At 37.8% G+C, this 24,876-nt stretch overlaps 1 protein-coding gene across 1 annotated transcript in view; it reads left to right on the top strand.

Moving 5' to 3' along the window:
* Window positions 1–24,876, top strand: part of kl-2 (dynein heavy chain 2, axonemal kl-2) — a 1,174,416-nt gene that overhangs the window by 477,890 nt on the left and 671,650 nt on the right. The window contains exon 29 of the mRNA XM_090369487.1: window positions 4,065–4,418. Coding sequence (XP_090225613.1) covers window positions 4,065–4,418 — 354 coding nt within the window. The remainder of the gene's footprint in view (window positions 1–4,064; window positions 4,419–24,876) is intronic.

Genomic DNA, 24,876 nt, shown 5'->3' with positions numbered 1-24,876 from the left:
TGTATTATGAAAGAATTTTGTTAAAGGAAAGAGTGATTAGTACATATACTAAGAATGTATCTCTAACCTGTTTTTGAAGATTTGAGCTACGTAAATCAATATTGTAGTTACTCATATTAAAATTATGTATTACTCTGTTTGTGTAATAAAAATATAGCTGGTTCATCCTGATTTTATTAGTTTTGAACAAATTTTGTTGTGTTGACAGTCAAGTAGGACAGTTAAAATTGAATGCAGTTAGACACTTAAGTGCCAATATTGTTCCCATTATAAATTCTTTCAATTGACTTAGATCCAAAAGTTGTGCCTACACTAGATATGAACTAGCCTGCAATCAAGTCACAAGGGAAGTTAGACAAGTTAAGGCAGATTATGGGAAGTCTCTGGCAAAGAAAAGTATCAAAGACTTCTTCATTTATATAAACACTAGAAGAAAGGGGATGAATCATATTGGTCCATTAGATACGAATGGTTTTACTGTTGATTGCCCTGCTCATATTATTGAAAAGCTGAATAGGTATTTTGTATCTATGTTCACACTTGAGAAATTTTTTATTTGTAGGGATAGCAGAAATGTTCAAATTCTAATAGGGAGATAGATGGTTTTGTGATAACTGAAAGGAAAACAGAAGAGAAATTATTAAAACTAAATGTAAATAAGATACCTGGGCAAATGGGAACTATCCAGTTATATTAAGAGAGGCAGCAAATCTTTAGGTGATCAAAGGGTGATATGAGTAATTACAAACTTATTCGTTGCACTTCTCTTTCAGAAAAAATAAATAATGGAGTCAGTGGTTGAAGAAGTAATGATGGTTCACCTTGACAGGAATTTTTTATAACAGCAGTATCACAGCATTGAAGGGAGACCCTGTTTAACCAAGCTGATTAGCAACAGTTAAGTAGTCACAAAGAAACTGGATTTATATAATAATTTTAATATCATCTACTTCGATTCTGTTAAAACTTTTGGTGTTGTTCCACACGAATGAATGACTGTTCTACAAATTGAAACAGTGTGGCACTTTCTGCAGATTACTACTAGAGAGAAATTGATGGTTGAGTGGCAAGAGACAGTCATTTGTTAGTAATTGCTAACCAATGACTGTCCCTAGGGTTCAGTGCTAGGTCCATGTTTATTATTGATATTTTTGAAGACATATCATGCTTAATATCTAAGCTTGTAGATAATGTGAAGGTTGGCAGGGTGGTTAATAACAGGGTGTGCTACTGCAGATCTAGAAAAATTGGGTAGATGGGCTGAGAAGTAGCAATTGAAGTTTAACATTGGCAGATGTAAGGTACTCTATATGCATTAGCAGCAATCCAAGAATAACATACCAGCTGTGTTGTACAGCATTCAGCACAGTGGAGAACAAAAAAAGACTTGTGCATAATTGTGCAGTTAAACATGAAATTTTCTGAGCAGTGTGGACAAACTGCATAGCTCATGAGGTTTTGTCAATGATATACAGAAATTTTGCCAGCAGGGATAAGGAAGTGATTATCCTGTTGTATAACACAATGGTTAGGCAACTTCTTGAGTACTGCATACAGGTCTTGAAGCCTCATTTTAGGAAAGATGTTGATCTGTTGGAGTGCAGAGAAGAGCAACAAGACTTTGAATAGTAAGAGCAACCCTTACTATTCAAAGCTTCAGTTCTGCAAATTGCAGCATCTGGAGACTAGGCACCTGCAAGGAGATCTGATTGAGGTGATTTAAGTCTTTGAGTGGATTGAGTAATCTTAGTGCTGACGGAATCCTTCCTCTTGCTTCCTCTTGCACTTGTGGGCATAAATTCAAGTTTGATGAAGCATTGTTGTAGATAAATGTTTAGAAATTTGTCTTCAGCGAGAGATTAGTTGATTATTGGGACTGTCTGTTTCTACAACAAACTACCTGTTGTAGAAACAGGTAGTTTGAATAAATTCAAGGAAGAACTAGGCAAACCATTAAAGGGGACATTCAGGTGATATGGAAAGTGTTTTTTATTGTCTGATGCTGTATAAGCTTGCTTTCTTGCATTATTTGCCACTTCTAACATTAATGCTATTTAAAATATAATAAACAGCAGAGGGCTTAACACAGTTCCCTGGGACACTCATCTCCTCTTTCTGGCAGAAAAGTGGAGAAGAGATCCTCAAAAAGTTTTATCTTGTTCTTTCTGTTAGTTAGAAAATTTTTTATTTGTTCAGTTCTAATTTGTGTATGAGCACAGCATTATCGAAACCATTGTATGACTGTTTTTTTATGACTAATGCCTTTTTGTATCAAGATAAGTTGCATGCATTCGCACATTGTTATCAATAGCTCTCCTTAGCCCAATTCTAAAATTAGTAGTTTAGTTATTTTATCCAATGTAAACTTGTGATTAGCTTCATTAAAATGGTTTTGAAAAAAGCACAAATGTTGATTGTATATAATTACTTGAATTATCTTAGTGCATTCAATTTTTAATAGGTCTGTATATTCTCTCCTTTCTTAAAGAGAAATGTGATGAAAGAAACTTTCAACTCATTGAGAAATCTGCCTAATTGAAAATATTGTTTTATTAGATATAATAATTATGTTTGAAGAATTGAAAAGGAACTGATAACTGACAATGGAGTCAGTTATCAGAACAGTACCAACCCAGAGCAGTATGCACTTGACTGTTCTTTTCTGGGTTTATTAGAGCAATTGCCCAATTCTTCAGTGACACTAATTCATCTAATAACCCACCACCAACTTTTAATATGCGATCAGTAGACTCTTTGCATCTGGAATAAAGAAAAGAATTTGTTGAGCTGTGATTATCTACTAGGTTGACCTTGAAATACATGCACAAATCTCTACAATCAGTTACAAACTCTTGGCATGCAGCCATCACCTACAGCCACTTCCATCTGAGTCTCAATATCCTCATACAAAGTATTCAAAGTGGATCTTGTAACATCCATTATTATGGTAAGAATGAAACTAACAAAATATTACAGAATTAACTTTACACAATTTAAGTTAACAAAAGATTACAGTAATTAAGTGGGCACCAAGACTATTTTCTACTGAACTTAAAAATTTAATCTTAAAAAGTACTGAAAAGAGTAACTTTAGCAGAATTAGATTTAGAAAAGGTAAGAATTAAATTTACAAAATATTACAGAAAATAACTGTAAAAAATTACTAAAATTAAATTTATAAAATTACAGAAATTAAATTTACAAGATATTTAAACAAATTAAGAAAAAAACAAAAATTTATACAAAACTTTTAACCCAGTCTTCCTTTAAAACTCTTGAATACATTCTGACAGAGCTAACTGATGCACCTCTGCTCTCTTGGCAAACTTCCAACTGATCAATGCTAAACCTCACTATCACTTTTGTGCTATCTGTCTAATTTATCAAGGTGTAGTTAGAGTAACACAGTGGATCATGACCCTCTTTGGATCATTAGCAAATTAGACATTAAATGTCAATATTGTTAATAAATATTAAAAAACAGTAAGGAGTGGGCTAACACAGAACCTGAACCTTAAAGGACCTTGATTATAATATTAGTCCATGAAGAATAGTAGCCATTAATAACCACTGTGTGTCTTCTGCCATCCAACCATTCCTTTATCTATAACAATAACTTGCCCCCAGTGCCATACTGATCCAATAGCAGTGTGGTACAGATTCATTGTACCCACTCATTCTACAATTCTAAGGTGATGCAGGGGATTCAATTTAAAGTGTTACTTTATCCTTCACCAGACTTAGTGTGAGTAATTTTCTAGTAATTTTCTTTTCTAGTCTCAGAACAGATGGCATTATTTTTTATCAGGTAAAGAGGTCAATTCAGTGATGTGTGAATGTCTCAAAGGTCGATCAAAATAATTCTTTCCAAAAGCACACTAATGTTTTCCAGTACGTAAGCACTGATAGATACAACTGCTGAATACTGAAATATGAGCATCACTTATTGTGAAATTCCAGTTGTTTTATATAAATTTTGTGATTTTCATTTAACTTGCCCTTGTGGTATACATTATAATACATGTCTGAATTCAATTAATGGTATTTTATTATTCTTTTTACAGCCACAGTCTGGACAGGGATTATTTGCAAGAGGGATGTCTTCAAGTGAAGGAGAGTACGTTGACTTTGTTGAACCTGTTTCCTTGGATGGACCTGTTGAAGCTTGGCTTTGCGATGTAGAATCATCTATGAAAAATACTTTATGTATTCTTTTGCAACAGTGCTTTGCAGCATTGAAAAAAAGTTCAGAAAGTGATGAAGCTGGCAAAAAACAAATGAAATGGTTAAAGGAGTGGCCTGGGCAACTTTGTATCACTTCAAGACAAATTCAGTGGACTGCTGATTGTAGTCGAGCTTTGCGTAATGTGAAGGAACTTGGTGAGAAAAGACCCTTAAAAAAATGCAAGAGAAAACAGGTGAAAAGTGTCACCTTAGCAGTGTTTTAAAGTTTCTAAATGTTTCTTAATTTTTTATGATAATTATGAAGAGGCTTATTAATTTTTTTTTCTCATGTTACTATAATGACAAATCTTTTTTTTTTCTGTACACATTGTGTTTTCATAGCGTATATCAATTACAAAGCATTTAGATACTATGAGGAACTTGAGCAGTAATGCACTGTGAAAAGAGCTCTCTCCCCCTCCTGTTTCCTCCCTCTCTTGTTTTTCATCACATTGCAGATTTATTTATCCCAGGGAATGCCTTCTGTAATAACTTTCCTCTGGCTTAATGACAAACTTCCATGTTGGATAAAATATTACCCCATAATTTTGTTGTTTAATGATAAATAGAACTTAGATTAGAATCTTATGTTAATTGAATTGATGTATGTGGGCCTAACATGTATAACATATTTATCTCAATAAACCAAATGTGAATTTATATAAACAAATGTGGTGTAAAGTATCCATAAATGGGTATCACTACAGTGTCCCATACAGGGTACCCTAAAGTCTGGAATCACTGTAAACATATTTTATTTTAAAACATAGTTATGATGCCTATTCAAAGTGGTTGCCACCAATTTAGAAACATTTTTGTAAACAATATAGCATGTTCCTCTGAATGTTTTCCAGTACATTAGCACTGATAGATACAACTGCCTATATGATTCTGACCTTAAGATGTTGCAAGTTAGTAATTTTTATAGAATGAACTTTCAACTTTAAATAACCCCACATAGTAAACTTTATGAAATTCAAATTATGTGATCTTGTAGTCCATTCCTCTACTCTTCTTTAGGTGATCCAGCAAGAAAAATTTATTGATTTTTCTTTCAAAAGAAGTGCATAATGCAATGGCGTGTTTTCTTGCATAAATGAGCCAGATTTTCCTCCCAGGCCATTAAATTGATGTATTAACTCATTACCTAGTAATCCTCTCTAGTCATGATGCTTTTAAACAAAATGGTCCAACAAATTTAAATTCCATACACCATACCACATCACACCATCAATTTCTCTGTGCCTTGTTGTTTACTTCCAGTGCACCATCTGGAATTTTCCTCAGACAAATAATCAGTAGTTTTGTTCATTTATTTCTCAAGTCACATAAAAGTTTGCCTCATCAGAAAAAAAATAACATTGTCTTCAAGAAATTGGTATCATCCCTTTTGCTTAAAAATTCACATGCACATTTTAGCGCATCCATCTTGGTTGTCTTCTGAAAAGTGATTCAGTTAATTTTCATGGGTGAATATGCACAAAAGGCTTTAGAAACTACACCTGATACTCACTTAATGTATGCAATTCATTCTCAGAAAGCCACATTAACTGAATGTACATTACTCAATTCCCTATAAACTCATAATAACTTGCTGAGCTACATTACCAATGATTTTCAAATAATTTGATTATTCATCAATCCACTTAACCCATTTTTCATAAATATATTTTTCATCAGTGCTTATTTTGAAGTCTTTCCATTTCTTCCATTATACTACTGTGCACATGAGTGGAAGTAATTTACTGACTGCTCAAACTCATTAGCACTAATAGAGGCATATGATGCAAGAAAGCAAGCTTATGCAGCGTCAGCCAAGAAAAAAAACCAAAAAAAAAAAAAAAAAAAAAAAAAAACCACTTACATTTCATCCTTCCGTTCGTTCGAAATATCTGTCCAGCTGAGCCTTAAATTTAATTAGGCTATCAACTTCCACAACAAGGGATGGAAGTCTGTTCCACCAACCAACTACCCGCTGGCTAAAGGTAAATTTCTGCACATCTATCCTACATCTGTCTTTCCTCAATCTGAATTTATGCCCTCCCAGGTGATTACTCTGAGCAAGAGGAAGAATCCCATCGGCATTGAGCATATTCAAACCATTCAAGGCTTTATACACCTGAATCAGATCACCTCACCGTACCTAGTCTCCAGACACTGTAATTTGCAAAACTTAAGCCTTTCTTCGTATGAGCAAACATTCTGTTCCATTCACTACTGTTGTTGCCCTTCTCCGTACTCGTTTCAGCAGCTCTACAGCCTTTTTGAAATTAAGCCTCCAGACCTGTATACAGTACTCAAGATATGACGTGACCATTGCCTTATACAAGTGAATAATCACCTCCTTATCCCTGCTAGAAAAATTCCTGTATATCATTGAGAAGACACCATGAGCTACTCTTGCAGCCTGTCTGCACTGCTCAGAAAACTTCATATCTGCCTGCACAATTACCCCCAGGTCCTTTTCATTCTCTACCACTGTCAGTGTAGTACCACAGAGTTGATACATTGCTCTGGGGTTGCTGTTTCCCATATGTAGTACTTTACATTTGTCAATGTTAAACTTCATTTGCCACCTCTCAGCCCATCTGATCAACCTTTCCAGATCCTGTTGCAGCACCATAGCATCAGTAGTGTCCTTACCAACCCTGCCAACCTTTTATCGTCTGCAAACTTGGACATTAAGCTTGATATACCGTCATCATATCATTTATAAACACAGAAAACAATAACGACCCAACACTGAACCCTGAGGGACTCCACTAATAAAATTAGTCCACGATGAGCAGTGTCCATTGCTTACCACTCTGTGGCTTCTCCCCCTCAACGATCCCTTTAACCATAGCAGCAATTTGCCTCCAATGCCACACTGCTCCAATTTGTGCAGTCTTCCATGTGCAACAGCAATTTTAGTTTGTTAGCTACCTGAGCAGGATCATCAACAGTTGAACTATTGATATCAAGTGTACAATCTGATTCATCCCCTTCCTTCTAGAGTTTACATAAGTAAAGAACTCTTTGCTATTTTTCTTTGCATCCTTTGCCAAACATTTCTCGTAATCTGCCTTCGCCTGCCTAACCTCCTTTGTAACTTGGTGCAACAGTATCAAAAGCCTTTCTAAGATCCAAGTATATAATATCAAAGTTATTCCCTGCATCCAACTCTTTTGTGACTGCATCATAGTATCCAATCAAATTGGTCAGACAAGACTTCCCGTTAACAAAACCATGCTGTGTCCGAGCTATAACTGAAGTCTTGTCTAGATGATCCTGCAGTGCTTCTTTAACAAGTGCCTCCATTAATTTTCCTGGAACAGAAGTTAAACTCACAGGTCTATAATTACTTGTGTCAGCCTTTGATCCTCCTTTGTGAACTGAGGTTACATTTGCACATCTCCAGTCTATGGGAAGCTTCATAGTTATGGCTAAAGGTTTGCTTACTTCCTTTGCTGCCTCCTTTAATATAACTGGATAGATCCCATCCACCCCAGGTGCCTTTCTTGTTTTTATCTTCAACAATTTCTCTTCCAATTTACTCTCAGTTATTACAGGATTATCTAGCTTACTGCCAAAGTTGAATACACCTCTGGCATTCCCCTCACTGAATAACTCCTCATGTGTGCATGTTGATGCAAAATATTGATTTAGTTTGTTAGCTACCTGAGCAGGATCATCAACAATTGAACCATCGTTCTTTAATATAACTGGATAGATCCCATCCACCCCAGATGCCTTTCTTGTGTTTATCTTCAACAATTTCTCCTCTGGGTTACTCTCAGTTATTACAAGATTATCTAGCTTACTGCCAGAGTTCAATACACCTCTGGCATTCCCCTGGCTGAATAACTCCTCATGTGTGAATGTCGATGCAAAATATTCATTTAGTTTGTTAGCTACCTGAGCAGGATCATCAACAGTTGAACCATCGATATCAAGTGGACCAATCTGATTCATCCCCTTCCTTCTAGAGTTTACATAAGTAAAGAACTCTTTGCTGTTTTTCTTTGCATCCTTTGCCAAAGATTTCTCGTAATGTGCCTTCTCCTGCCTAACCTCATTTGTAACTTGGTTACAGACCGGCTTATATCTATCATAGGCTTCTGTGTCACATGTTAATTTATATGTATCCCTTGCATTTTTCTTCTCTGCCATATGTCTCATTTGTTCATCTGACATCCATTTAGGCCTAAACCTTGAACAATATTTCTTAGTTGGTATGTAAAGCTTAGTAGCTTCCAAGATAAGTTCTTTGAATGCTTCCCATTTTGAATTTGCTATTGGTAACATCATCAGTTGGTCCCACTGTATAGAATTTAAATACTGTCTCAGACCATCATAGTTGCCTTTACGAAAGCAAAAACCCTTACCTTTACCCCTTATGGTAGTTACCTCTTTGAGTAAATCCCACTTCAGCACACTGTGATCACTCACACCTAGTGGTTCCTTTATCTGCAGATTCTTAATGCATAAAGCATCACTACTGATAATCAGATCAAGAGTATTACTACCTCTAGTTGCCTCCCGAACATGCTGATGTAGAAAACAGTCATCCAAAAAATCTACAAAAGCCTTGCTTGTGTGTGTGTGTGTGTGTGTGTGTGTGTGTGTGTGTGTGTGTGTGTGTGTGTGTGTGTGTGTGTGTGACCAACCCACAAATTCCAGTCGATATCTGGGAAATTAAAATCCCCTATTATAAGACTCTCTGATTTACTGGCCCACTCTATTTCCCTGTACAGTTTCTTATTATACAAAGGGTACTAGGAAAGTTTTGCAATATGATGCAACAATGAATCACAGGAAGCTGCTTGTTGCTGCATGTTGAGACATGTTCATACGTGCATAGTAGCCGCCGCGCCAAGTCGATGGGCTCAGTTATTCATTAGTAGTGAGAGTGTAAAGTGCTTGCGATGGCATCGTGGTCACGAAATGAGATAAGGACAGTTTTGCGGTATAATTTCGTGCGTGGTTTAACCATAGACCAGTGCTTAGAAGAAATAACTCTTGCACTAGATGATGATTGTCCACATCGTACAATGATATTCAGGTGGTATAGAGAATTCCAAAGGGGAAATTTCACTTTGGAGGATTCTGAGAGGCCGGGAAGGCCACGAACGTCAGTTACGGAGGAAAACGTTACTGCTGTGAGGAAAATGCTTGACGAAAACAGGCGAGTGACCTACCAACAGATAGAGGATACTATGGGCCTAAATGCACCAGCAATTCGTTCGATTCTGCAAGATCATTTGCACGTGAAGAAACTTTGTTCTCTCTGGGTGCCGCATCAACTGACTGAAGAGCAGATGACACGACGTGTGACTTGGTGCCGGGAGATGTTAAAAAAGTTTGATAAGGGACAATCTCGGTATGTGAACAACATCGTGACAGGTGACGAGACTTGGCTGTACTATTACGATCTGCCGACCAAGGCTCAAAACAAAGTTTGGGTCTTTGATGATGACGACACACCCGTAATTGTCAGAAAATCCCGATCTGTAAAGAAGAAAATGATAGCTGTATTTTTCAAATCGAGTGGAATTGTGGAACGTGTCATTTTGGACACGCAGAATACAGTCACAGCTAAGTGGTATACTGAACAATGCCTGCCTAAAGTCATTGGATCTATGAAGAATCTGCGGCCAAAGTCAAGAATGGACACCTGGTACCTCCATCACGATAATGCTCCAGCTTACCGCGCCAAAGCCTGCACCGAATATTTGACCACGACAGGAATGAAACTTCTCGAGCACCCTTCCTACAGGCCAGACCTTGCTCCCTGCGACTTTGCACTGTTCCCGCATGTGAAAATGAAGCTAAAAGGGAGGCGGTTTTCCAGTGATGAGGACCTTCTACGGGCTTGGGACAAGGAGTGTGCTTTACTCCCTAGTGAAACTTGGCAGAACTGGTTTAAAGATTGGTTTCGGAGGATGGAGAGGTGTATTGAATGTAGAGGAAATTACTTTGAAAAAATTAAATAAACAAAGCTGTATTGCAAAACTTTCCTAGTACCCTTTGTACTAATGACTCTGATGAGTATAATAAGAAACTGTACAGTTTCTAATTATACTCATCAGAGTCATTAGGCCTATAGCACACTCCTAATCAATTTTGATCTCCCAATGCTTATGTCACACCAAACTGATTTGACACTGCAGTGTCCAGCGATGTCAACTGGCTTCATTTCTTTGGATTTTATGTGTTTCTTAACTAATAGCATAACCCCTCCTCCCTTCCTATCCTGTATATACTTTCTGTACACATTGTACTCCCCAAATTCCAGTTCTGCATTCCTTATATCTCTGATAGTTCTTAACTCTGAACTGATTCCTTATTTCTGCATTCCTTATATCTCTGATATCCCAACAATATCTGCCTTTGATGTTTTGAGCAGTACCTCAAATTCATCAAATTTATTTACCAAACTTCTAGCATTGGTGTGCACGCAAGTATACATGCACCTGTTCCTAATCTTAGCTACCCTAACACAACCCATGTGTTTACTTATACCACAATGACTCCCAGCAGTCTCTGAAATATCCTGCATCTTGTTTTCCAGGCTGCTGCTCATTCCAATAGAAGCAGTGCAAGAATCACTTTCACCTCTGCCGTGGCTCCTGTTAATCTATTAGTCCTTGTATCCCCCCAAGTTAGCAGTTTTCCGACTTATCTAACACTGCCTCGATAGCATCAGCAAATATTCTTGCACTCTTTCTATTTAAGTGTATCCCATCCCTGTAGAAGCAGTCTCTCCTGTTAACAAGTACAGACCAGTAATTTTTTTAGTTAACAAGTCATTTTTACATGTTTCATAATTTGCTCTTTGTGCTTCATTATCATGCTTATTGTTGTGTGAACTAACAATAACTCACTGCCAATGCCATGCCTTCACCACTTTCAACTCATATTATTTTCATATTTTCTTCAAAAGTAATTGTGTGGCTTTTCTTTTTCATCCCAACAGGTTTCAGGATCACCCTCACTTGGTTTTATCTTTTCACTTATTTCAGCCACTCCGTAAAAAATACTTTTACAGTCTACTGTTAGACTAAAATTATGAAAACTGAGAACACATAATCACAACGACAGTACTTCATACTGCCAAAACGATACTGAAAGAAAAACGAAAACCTTTGTTTCAGTTTTGCTTTGGGATTTAAAAGGCACATTAGCTTCTAATTTCATAAATAAATAAAGAAATTTCCTGTATATACTCTAGGATAATTGCAGGGATTAGAGAAGTGTACAATTCCAGTTGTTCTTTCAAGGATAACATTATAGTGAGCCCAAGATGTGAAACTGTATGTAACAGTGGATATATCAGATGAAGGGTTTGGTGTTGTGTCCACTGTTGTTTTGTATATTTATAAATGATATTGATGAATGTATACCAGGCTTAGTGTCGAAGTTTTCAGATGATACAAAGGTTGGCAGGGTTCTTAATGACAGTAATGGCAGTGTACTACTGCAAAACGATCTAGAATATTTGGGAAGATGGGCTGAGAAGTGGCAACTGAAGTTTAACATTGACAAATGCAAAGTACTGCATATGAGTACAAGTAACCCCAGAGGAACGTACCAGCTGTGTGGTACTACACTTAGGGTGGTAGAAAACGAAAAAGACCTGGGAGTAATTGTGCAGTCAGATATGAAGTTTTCTGAGCAATTCAGACAGGCTGCCTGAGCAGATTGTGGGATTTTATCAATGATATACAGGAATTTTGGTAGCAGGGAAAAGGAGGTGATTGTCCCTCTGTATAAGGCAATGGTCAGGCCACGTCTTTAGTACTGTGTACAGGTCTGGAGGCCTCATTTTAGGAAGGATGTAAATTTGCTAGACAGAGAAGGGTAACAAGATTGGTAAGGGGAATGAAGGGATCCTCTTACCAAGAGAGGCTTAAGTTCTGCAAATTGCAGTGGCTGGAGACTAGGCACCTGCGAGGTGATCTGATTGAGGTGTATAAGGCCTCGAATGGGTTTAGCATGCTGAATTCTGATGGGATTCTTCCCATTGTTTGGATTACGAACCATTTCAAATTACTAAAGCTGGCATAAATTCAAATTGAGGAAAGACAGCTGTAGAATAGATGTGCGAAAATTTGCCTTTAGCCAGCGGGTGGTTAATTGCTGGAACCAACTTCCATCTGGCATTGTGGAAGTTGATTGGTTAAATAAATTTAAGCAGGACCTAGACAAACATTTAGAGGGAATGGTTGTGTGAATTTTTTTTTTTTTTTTTGGATGATGCTACATAAGCTTATACACTTGCTTTCTGGCATCACATGCCACGATTACTATTACTGTGGACTGTTCATATCATCGGATGTACTTTAGCCAAGCATTAGGTGTATATTTTTTGAAATATTCAGTTCATCAACTGTGCACCCAATTGATTTTCTAGGACTTGCATGAATCTTCATCATGATTACTTCTTGAATTTATTCTGGTATGCTATGATGACCAGAATGAGGTTTATCAATAACTAAATGTGTTTCTTTTAATTTTTTGACAAGTTTTTCTACTGCAGCTTGAGATAGTGGGTTTTTTTCCCACCTGATTATTATTGAAATTTTCAGCTGTTTCTCTATGTCCATTTTTCACATCTACATAACAGGATGATTTCTATGAGTTTTTGAGGTATTGCTCAAAACATCAAAGGCAGATATTGTTGGGATATCAGGGATGTGGTGTCACACAGATATAAGGAATGCAGAACAGGAATTTGGGGAGTACAACTTCTACAGAAAGGATAGACTGGATAGGAAGGGAGGAGGGGTTATGCTATTAGTTAAGAAATACATAAAATCCAAGGAAGTGATGCCAGTGGGCATCACGGGACAGTGCAGTGTCGAGTCAGTTTGGTGTGATATAAGCATTGGGAGATCAAAATTGAGAATAGGAGTGTGCTATAGGCCTAATGACTCTGATGAGTATAATAAGAAACTGTACAGGGAAACTGTACAGGCTGGTCACTCACACACTAGCAAGACTTTTTTGGATTTATTGGATGATTGTTTTCTACATCAGCATGTTCAGGAGGCAACTAGAGGGAGGAATACTCTTGATTTGATTATCAGCAGAGATTCTTTATGCATTAAGAATCTGCAGATAAATGAACCACTAGGTGGCAGTGATCACAGTGTGCTGAAGTGGGATTTACTCAAAGAGGTAACTACCATTAGGGGTAAAGGGAAGGGTTATTGCTTTCGTAAAGGCGACTACGATGGACTGAGACAGTATTTAAATTCTATACAGTGGGACCAACTGATGATGTTGCCAACAGCAAATGCAAAATGGGAAGCATTTAAAGAACTTATCTTGGAAGCTACTAGGCTTTACATACCAACTAAGAAATATCGTTCAAGGTTTAGGCCTAAGTGGATGTCAGATGAACTAATGAGACATATGGCAGAGAAGAAAAATGCATGGGATATATACAAATTAACATGTGACACAGAAGCCTATGATAGATACAAGTTGATCTGTAACCAAGTTACAAAGGTGGTTAGGCAGACGAAGGCAGATTATGAGAAATCTTTGGCAAGGGATGCAAAGAAAAACAGCAAAGAATTCTTTACTTATGTAAACTCTAGAAGGAAGGGGATGAATCAGATTTGTCCACTTGATATCGATGGGTCAACTGTTGATGATCCTGCTCAGGTAGCTAACAAACTAAATGAATATTTTGCATCGATATTCACACACGAGGAGTTATTCATCGAGGGGAATGCCAGAGGTGTATTCAAATCTGGCAGTAAGCTAGAGAATTTTGTAATAATTGAGAGTAAAGTGGAGGAGAAATTGTTGAAGATAAATACAAGAGAGGCACCTGGGGTGGATGGGATCTATCCAGTTATATTAAAGGAGGCAGCAAAGGAAGTAAGCAAACCCTTGGCCATAATTATGAGAGCTTCCTTGGACTCAGGGGAGGTACCCACAGACTGGAGATGCACAAATGTCACCCCAATTCACAAAGGAGGATCAAAGGCTGACACAAGTAATTATAGACCTGTGAGTTTAACTTCTGTTCCAGGAAAATTAATGGAGGCACTAGTTAAAGAAGCACTGCAGGATCATTTAGACAAGATTTCAGCTATAGCTCGGACACAGCATGGTTTTGTTAAGGGGAAGTCTTGCCTGACCAATTTGATTGGATACTATGATGCAGTCACAAAGGAACTGGATGCAGGGAATAACTTTGATATTACATACTTGGATCTTAGAAAGGCTTTTGATACTGTTGCACATGGAAGACTGCTGCACAAATTGGAGCAGTGTGGCATTGGAGGCAAATTGCTGCTGTGGATAAACGGGTGGCTGAGGGGGAGAAGACAGAGAGTGGTAATCAATGGACACTGCTCGTCGTGGACTAATGTTATTAGTGGAGTCCCTCGGGGCTCAGTGTTGGGTCCATTATTGTTTTCTGTATTCATAAATGATATTGATGATGGTATATCAAGCTTAATGTCGAAGTTTGCAGACGATACAAAGGTAGGCAGGGTTGTCAAGGACACTACTGACACTATGCTGCTGCAACAGGATCTGGAAAGGTTGAGCAGATGGTCTGAGAGGTGGGAAATGAAGTATAACATTGACAAATGTAAAGTACTACACATGGGAAACAGCAACCCCAGAGCAACGTATCAACTCTGTGGTACTACACTGACAGTGGTTGAGAATGAAAGGGACCTGGGGGTGGTTGTGCAGGCAGATATGAAGTTCTCTGAGCAGTGCAGACGGGTGCAAGAGTAGCTCGTGGTGTATTGTCAATGATATATAGGAATTTTTCTAGCAGGGATAAGGAGGTGATTATTCCCTTGTATAAGGCAATGGTCAGGCCACACCAAGAGTACTGTATACAGGTCTGGAGGCCTCATTTCAAGAAGGATGTAGAGCTGCTGGAACGAGTACAGAGAAGGGCAACAAGATTAGTGAATGGAACAAAGGGGTGCCCTTACGAAGAAAGGCTTAAGTTTTGCAAATTACAGTGTCTGGAGACTAGGCACCAGCGAGGTGATCTGATAAAGGTGTATAAAGCCTTGAATGGTTTGAGCATGCTCAATGCTGATGGGATTCTTCCTCAGTTACCTGAGAGGGCATAAATTCAAATTGAGGAAAGACAGATGTAGGATAGACGTGTGGAAATCTGCCTTTAGCCAGCGGGTGGTTGGTTGGTGGAACAGACTTCCATCCCTTGTCGTGGAAGTTGATAGCCTAAATAAGTTTAAGGCTCATCTGGACAGGTATTTTGAACGAACAGAGTGGTGATGTGGAAGTGGTTTTTTTTTTTTGTTTTTTTGGCTGATGCTGCATAAGCTTGCTTTCTTGCATCAAATGCCTCTACTAATGCTAATGCTCAATTATAATTAAAATAAAAACAGTTTACATTGATTCCTGACTTTATGGACACTGTATATATATTTCCATCAGCTAATTAACTTGAGCACTGCTGTGTGAGGGGGCAATCAATAGGTATATAACCTCGCCTAAAAATATTTGTTCAACATTTGGTATTAAGTATATATATATACTACTAAGTCTTATAAGTTAACTTGTATTTATTTGTTTTTCTATGTCCATTGGTTACTGAACTAGAGCCACAGAAACAGTGAGCAGTAGTATGTGTTGAAGAAGGTTGAGGTCTGATCCATTATAAAATTTCTTCATTTTGAAGGCAAAGTTGCAAAAAAAATCCATGATGAGATGAAAGCTGTTTTTGGGGAGGATTGTCTGTCATATATTACTGAAAAATTGGAAAAAACATTTGAGGTGTCGATGACCCAAGAGAAGGAAGACCCATCTCAACCATAGACCCTATCATTGTGATTAAAGTGGAACAGGCACTTAAATTTTATAGTAAACATTAGTCACAGGTCTGTTTATACAATAATGCATGAGTTCCTGCACACGTCTAGGTGGTCCGAGGTTGTTGACTCCTCAAAAACTCTGCAGTTGAGGATATTCTGCACAATTTTTGGAGCTTTTCAGAGAGAGAGAGAGAGAGAGAGAGAGAGAGAGAGAGAGAGAGAGAGAGAGAGAGAGTTTTTTTTTTTTTGACTGAATTTTAATGATAGATACATGGATATATATGCCAATAAGGTCATGTTGTCAGTCTTCTGGGACTCCAAAGGTATCATCTTTACAGATTACCCCCAAAGGCCAACACTGGGAAGTATTACAGAAACCTCCTGAGAAAATTAAGAGGCTATCAAGTTGAAGAGATCTGGGAAGCTATCCAAAGGTGTCTGCCTCCTAGCCATCAATGCTCTTACAGTGGACTTTTAAACCATGTGTGGACTTAAATTTGCCATAGCCATCACAGACTTTTTTTCCTCTCATCTAAAGTGAAAAAACTGTTATGGGGCCTCAGATTTCATGAGGAGGTAATTAATGAAGTAGAAGCCTGGTTATTTACTCTACTATACTTCTACTCTGCTGCTGTAGAAAACAATCATCCAATAATTCCCCAAAAACCTTGCTAGTGTGTGATGGCCAATTCACAAATTCCAGTCAATCTCTGAGAAATTAAAATCCCCCATTATAAGACACTCTGATTTACCGGCCCACTATTTATCGGCACAATTGCTCATTATACTCATCAGATTCATTAAGCCTATAACACACACCTACTCTCATTTTTCCTTTCCCAGTGCTTATGTCACACCAAACCGACTCAACATTGCATTGTCCACAAATATCAATTGGATACCCTTCCATAGATTTCATGTGTTTCTTAATTAACAGCATAACCCCTCCTCCCTTCCTGTCTATCCTTCCTGTACACATTGTACTCATTGTACACCATATCTCTGATATCCCAACAATATCTGCCTTTGATGTCTTGACTAGCACTTCAAACTCATCAAATTTATTAACTATACTCTTACCATTGTTGTACATGCAAGTATACATACACCTGTTCCTACTCTTAGTTACCCTAACAGAGCCCATGCATTTACTTGTTCCATTATGACTTCCAGTGGTCCTGGAAATCCCCATTGCCTTGCTTTCTCAGGCTGCTGCTCAGTTGTATTTCAATAGAAGCAGTGCAAGAATCACTTTCACCTCTGCCAGCGGCTACTGTTAATCTATTAGTCCGTGTATTCCCACATGCTAGCAGTTTTCCGACCCACCTAACTCTGCCTCGATAGCATCAGCAAATATTCCTGCACCCTTTCTATTTAAGTGTATCCCATCCTTGTAGAAGCAGTCTCTCCTGTTAACAAGCACAGACCAGGCTGAGAAAAATTCTACCCCTTGAGCCTTGCACAGTCTCTCCAGGACCGAATTGATCGATATGTCTCTCGTCATATACTCCCTCCTGTCGTGTCTGGGCAGAATTGCAGACACTTTCAAATTCAACCCTAACTCGTGACTTTTTTTTTGAACATTGACCTGTACTTGTTAAGTAATTCCGCTGGTCTCCTACTCTTAATATCATTAGTGCCAATATGTACAACAATATCACCCTTTGTGTCCTTAAAAGATGATATCTGCTGTACAACATCATCAACCTTTGCCCCTGATAGGTGTCCCACCTATCCTTTTTGCACAATATGTTCCCCGTTTCCCTGACAATAGAGTCATCAACAACTACTAGTTCCTGTGGGACCAGCGCATTCTGCCATGGGGGTTGCCGCTGTGTTGCGTGATGTTCAAGTGCAAGCTCTGGCATTGATGTGGGCAGCTGAGAGCTTGATGGGCCCCTCAATTTAGATCCTTCAAGGGCATCCACCCTGTCCTTGAAGCTCTCATATAGGCATAACAATGCTGTCGTTGTAGCCTGATTTCCTTACATCGCGCTGTGTTTGTTATTTGGTTTTTAGGAGCATTAGCAACTAAGGCCATATTGCTCCTGTATATGCAGTGGTCATTCCCTGACCTTTCTGCATCCTCCATATTTTGTGGTGATGGGCTCGAACCTTGGTCTAATCAAGAAGCATGCACTACGCACTGCTGCTCCTTCCCACCTGGCTACAGAGGCACCTCTTACATCGCGCGCACACACAAAGACATCCCCCCATGTCACTATCATGTCCCATGTATTTCAATAGAAGCAGTGCGTAGTTATTTTTAAGGCTATTGATTTAGTATGATTCGTTGTATCCATATTTTTATTTTCATCTTCAGTGATTATAGCAAGATACTAGAAATGGCTAGCTTCTCTAGTCATTTCTAGTATTTTATAGGTAATATTTTGTGAAATTATTTCAGTAATTTAATTTTGTATTTGATCACCCAAATAATACACAATATTTTTTGATTCAGATTTCTGAATATGGCAAATATGTTCTGCCATAACAGAATCAAATTTAGCATTCGTTTCAGGAAGTTTTAAAAAGTTACCATTGTCATTTTCATATAAATCTTTTGAAGATCCACTGAATGCTATACATTGACTTGCTAAAAATAGTATCATATATATATTATTCTGGCTGAACTCCCGAACATGAGTATATCCATTGCGGGTGTGGCCGAAGAATGGAGTGATTGTCTGGTCGAGTTCTGTGATTGGCTGATTATTGGGAATGCGTACTCATTTTGCCTCTCTCATTGTTTGATTGGATGCAAATTTGCTTCTGATTTTAGTGGGAAATGTGAAATTATCGTGCTGTTGTTTAGCAGTCGTTGTGCTGCTCTGCTTGCCTTTGGTTATTGTGTGTTATTGTTATTTCGTGTATTCTGTTTGAAAAAGGATGGATGTAAGACTGTAACTAAATGGTGTATGAGTGTGAATTTTGATGAAGTTTACTGGCAAGCGAGGACTGATGAGGGTGGTTTTCTTTTTTTTTTTTTTTTGCTTTCATGTTTCTTCACAATTTGATGTTTTTTGCAGCAATTCTATGTATGGGTTGTTAGTATATTAGCGGGGTTGTGGGGGAAACACCCCCCCCCCAGAATTTAAAAAAAAATAAACTTTTCTGTTGATGTGCATGAGCAATTCTCATTGTCAATGCATGTGAAATCATCTAGTAATGTACGTAGGGGAAGAATTAGTGGTAGTGGTTATATGTAATGGTAATTTTTGTTTAAAAAAATTGCCATTTTGTCGTTTCTTTTTCTTCATTTCAGCTGTGGGATGTCACATGATATATTGTGATGTCATGTGACATCCCACAGTAACATGCAGGAGAGGAGTGGGGAATAGCAGTGAGTAGAAGTTGCTTTCATGTCCTATCACTGCTTTCTTCCCCTCTTTCTTGCCGAAGTATGGGGTTGTAGCCACATTCTGCAGTATAACTCTGCGAAATATAAATATGAAACAGAGACAGCACTGGACTAAGGTATTTCCGCGCCCTGGGCAGAAAGATGTTTTGATGTCCTTTACTAAAGATATATATATTTTTTGCCTCATTGTTCTTCTGTTTTTGGCACCCTGGAAGAGAGCCCTGCTAGCCCATACTTTAATCCATCACTGAACACAGATCCAGAGAATAAGAAAATTAATGTGAGTCTGCAATATCATGTACCGTATTTATTTCAAATGAATTATTTGCTTGCTGTGTTGAATACTGGTAAATGTTAGCCAATGAGCTGACCAGTGCAACTTCTGGGTATGGAACAGGAGGTTGGATAGGTTTTATCAGTACCACTAAGTTACAGAATGGTAATCCCGTTAACTCTTAATTCATGCTTGGTAGCAGCACTAATTGTATCAATTTCTTGAACGCCAGAGGTGCAAACTGTTAATGAGTTCACAGTTAAGTCTCTCATAATCCATTCATTATATATCAAAATTTTCTTTTCTAAGTAAACTATTTTAAATGTAATTTTAAATAGTTTACTTAGAAAACCAAAAGGAATTCAAAAAATATCGATAAATAGAAAATTTCATTTTAAATAAGTTTGTTAAACAGAGGTCCAACTTGTATATGTCAAAAATATTTTTGCCGCCCTCCTGATTTTCCATCAGTAAGCAATGCTTACCTTACCTATTTACTTGCGGCAGCTCTGGTTGTCATTTTTATTCTTATTTTGATATGGAACATTGCATTAAGAATCTGCAGAAAAAGGAACCACTAGGTAGCAGTGATCAGTGTGCTGAAGTGGGATTTACTCAAAGAGGTAACTACCATCAGGGGTAAAGGGAAGGGTTATTACTTTTGTAAAGGCAACTACGATGGTCTGAGACAGTATTTAAATTCTATACAGTAGGACCAACTGATGATGTTACCAATAGCAAATTCAAAATGGGAAGCATTCAAAGAACTTATCTTGGAAGCTACTAGGCTTTACATACCAATAAGAAATATTGTTCAAGGTTTAGGCCTAAATGGATGTCGGATGAACTGAGACATATGGCAGAGAAGAAAAATGCATGGGAAACATATAAATTAACATGTGAGACAGAAGCTTATGATAGATATAAGCCAGTCTGTAACCAAGTTACAAAGGAGGTTAGGCAGGCAAAGGCAGATTATGAGAAATCTTTGGCAAAGGATGCAAAGAAAAACAGAAAAGAGTTCTTTACTTATGTAAACTTTAGAAGGAAGGAGATGAATCAGATTGGTCCACGGCGCCTCCGTAGCCAGGTGGGAAGGAGCAGCAGTGCGTAGCACACGCTTCTTGATTAGACCGGGGTTCGAGCCCGTCACCACCAAATACGGAGGATGCGGAAAGGTCAGGGAATGACCACCGCATATCTCGGAGCAATATGCCCTTAGTTGCTAATGCTCCTAAAAACCAAATAACAAACAACAAACAACAGATTGGTCCACTTCATATCGATGGTTCAACTGTTGATGATCCTTCTCAGGTAGCTAACAAACTAAAAGAATATTTTGCATCTACATTCACACATGAGGAGTTATTCAGTGAGGGGAATGCCAGAGGTGTATTCAACTTTGGCAGTAAGCTAGATAATCCTGTAATAACTGAGAGTAAATTGGAAGAGAAATTGTTGAAGATAAAAACAACAAAGGCATCTGGGGTGGATGGGATCTATCCAGTTATATTAAAGGAGGCAGCAAAGGAAGTAAGCAAACCCTTGGCCATAATTATGAGAGCTTCCTTGGACTCAGGGGAGGTACCCACAGACTGGAGATGCACAAATGTAACCTCAGTTCACAAAGGAGGATCAAAGGCTGACACAAGTAATTATAGACCTGTGAGTTTAACTTCTGTTCCAGGAAAATTAATGGAGACACTACTTAAAGAAGCACTGCAGGATCATCTAAACAAGACTTCAGTTATAGCTCGGACACAGCATGGTTTTGTTAAGGGGAAGTCTTGTCTGACCAATTTGATTGGATACTATGATGCAGTCACAAAAGAGCTGGATGCAGGGAATAACTTTGATATTATATACTTGAATATTAGAAAGGCTTTTGATACTGTTGCACATGGAAGACTGCTGCACAAATTGGAGCAGTGTGGCATTGGAGGAAAATTGCTACTATGGATAAAGGGGTGGTTGAGGGGAAGAAGACAGAGAGTGGTAATCAGTGTCCATTGATTACCACTCTCTGTGGTAATCAATCGTGGACGTGCTCATCATGGACTAATGTTATTAATGGAGTCCCTCAGGGTTCAGTGTTGGGTCCTTTTTTGTGTTATGTATTTATAAATAATATTGATGATGGTATATCAAGCTTAATGTCCAAGTTTTCAGATGATACAAAGGTTTGCTGGGTTGTTAAGGACACTACTGATGCTATGCTGCTGCTGCTGCTGCAACAGGATCTGGAAAGGTTGAGCAGATGGGCTGAGAGGTGGCAAATGAAGTTTAACATTGACAAATGTAAAGTACTACATATGGGAAACAACAACCCCAGAGCAATGTATCAACTCTGTGGTACTACACTGACAGTGTAGTACCACAGAGTGCTACACTGACAGTGGTAGAGAATGAAAAGGACCTGGGGGTAATTGTGCAGGCAGATATGAAGTTCTCTGAGCAGTGCAGACGGGCTGCAAGATTAGCTCATGGTGTCTTGTCAATAATATACAGGAATTTTTCCTGCAGGGATAAGGAGATGATTATTCACTTGTATAAGGCAATGGTCAGGCCACACGTTGTGTACTGTATACAGGTCTGGAGGCCTCATTTCAAGAAGGATGTAGAGATGCTGGAATGAGTACAGAGAAGTGCAACAAAATTAGTGAATGGAACAAAGGGGTTCTCTTACGAAAAAAGGCTTAAATTTTGCAAATTTCAGTGTCTGGGGATTAGGCACCAGCGAGGTGATCTGATAGAGGTGTATAAAGCCTTGAATGGTTTGAACATGCTCATTGCTGATAGGATTCTTCCTCTTGCTCAGAATAGTTACCTGAGAGGACATAAATTCAAATTGAGGAAAGACAGATGTAGGATAGATGTGCGGAAATTTGCCTTTAGCCAGTGGGTAGTTGTTTGGTGGAACAGACTTCCATCCCTTGTTGTGGAAGTTAATAGCCTAAATAAATTTAAAGCGCAGCTGGACAGGTATTTCGAACAAACTGAGGTATGAAGTGGAAGTTTTTTTTTTTTTTTTGGCTGATGCTGCATAAGCTTGCTTTCTTGCATCATATGCCAATGCTAATGCTAACTATCCATGCTGTCCTTTGTATTGTTCTTTTGATATGGAACTATCCATATTGTCATTTATCTGTATTGTTCTTTCGATATAAAACTACTTTCCGAGTTCTACTCCAAATTTTGTGTCCTTCACAATTTTGTGGACTTGAAAATGCAAGTGACTAATTAGTATACAATATATATATTTGCATGTTTATATTTTTATAAAATACACTTTACAGAATAGTAAGTTATGTAAACATTTTTAAAATAATAATGGCTTTTTTATTTATTTTTTTATATACAGTGAGTTAAGTAAAAATTAAAGTAATAAGATGAGGTTAATGAATCACAATTAGCAGCATAGAAAATATAGAAAAAATATATAAATCAATAAATAATCATAAACTAAGGTACATATTATCTTGCCAAGAAGTCATAATGTGACCATGGTTTATGGAAGCACAAAGGATTTTGATTAGCCAGACAGTAGTGCAGTTTGGCAATTTTTTTTAAAATTAAATTATTTTATTTTAAATTTGGGAACTTTTTCTATTTTAAATTTTGTGCATCTAAACTGAATGGCAGTATTCATATATATATGTTTTATAATGTATTCATATTTTATAACTTTTTTTATTTTCTGCAGAATTAATAAAAGTATTGTTTCATTGAAAATAACACTTGTATTTTTTGCATTTTAAAATATTACATTTATCAGGTATTGCAATCCATTAGGTTAAGTATTTGTTGCTTCAAGCAGAATTCAGAAAAAGTGAACTTTTTCTAGAAATAAAAAAAAAAAGAAATTTGGACAGAAATTTTTGTTATGATGGCAAATCTTCATTATTGAAAAAAATCAAGCCTTACTCCTTATAATCTGCTAAGTCAAGGTTTTATTTTAATTATATTACAAACCCTCCTAAAAAGTTATTTGTTTTGTTACTGTATGTCTATATTGTTGCAAGGAAAAGGCAGCTGTCAGTACGTAACTAGCATTAGCACTAGTAGAGGCAAATGATACAAGAAAGCAAGCTTATGCAGCATCAGCCAAAAAAAAAAGAAGAAAACTCTCCCATTTCACCACTCTGTTTGTTCCAAATACCTGTCCACCCTAGCCTTAAATTTATTTAGACTATCAACTTCCACAATGTTGATAGAATGGAAGTCTGTTCCACCAACCAACTACCCGCTGGCTAAAGGCAAACTTCTGCAATATATATCCTACATCTGTGTTTTTTCAATTTGAATTTATGCCCTCTGAGGTGATTATTCTGAGCAAGAGAAAGAATCCCACCAGCATTGAGCATGCTCAAACCATTCAAGGCTTTATACACCTCAATCAGATCACCTCGCAGGTGCCTAGTGTCCAGACACTGTAATTTACAAAACTTAAGCCTTTCTTCATAAGAGCAACCCTTTGTTCCATTCACTAATCTTGTTGTCCTTCTCTGTACTTGTTCCAACTGCTCTACATCCTTCTTAAAATGTGGCCTCCTGACCTGTATACAGTGCTCAAGGTGTGGCCTGACCATTGCCTTATACAAGGGGATAATCACTTCCTTATCCCTGCTAGAAAAATTCCTGTATACCATTGACAAGACACCATGAGCTACTCTTGCAGACCGTCTGCGCTGCTCAGAAAATTTCATATCTGCCTGCACAATTACCTCCAGGTCCTTTTCGTTCTCTACCACTGTCAGTGTAGTACCACAGAGTTGATACGTTACTCTGGGGCTACTGCTTCTCATATGTGGTACTTTACATTTGTCAATGTTAAACTTCATTTGTCACCTCTCAGCCCATCTGCTCAACTTTTCTAGATCCTGTTGCAGCAACATACTGTAATTAGTGTGCTCAACAACTCTGCCAAACTTTGTATCGTCCGCAAATTTGGACATTAAGCTTGATATACCATCATGAATATCATTTATAAATACAGAAAACAACAATGGACCCAACACCGAACCCTGCGGGACTCCACTAATAACATTAGTCCACGATGAGCAGTGACCATTGATTACCACTCTGTCTTTTCCCACTCAACCATCCCTTTATCCATAGCAGCAATTTGCCTCCAGTGCCACACTGCTCCAATTTGTTCAGCAGTATTCCATGTCAAAAGCCTTTCTAAGATCCAAATATATGATGTCAAAGTTATT

Source organism: Mastigoproctus giganteus, chromosome 1 (genome assembly GCF_048544385.1).
Source record: "Mastigoproctus giganteus isolate SK-2022 chromosome 1, ASM4854438v1, whole genome shotgun sequence".
NCBI lineage: Eukaryota > Metazoa > Arthropoda > Arachnida > Uropygi > Thelyphonidae > Mastigoproctus > Mastigoproctus giganteus.
Note: the sequence above shows the minus strand (reverse complement) of the source record. Positions and strands in the feature narration are given on the sequence as shown.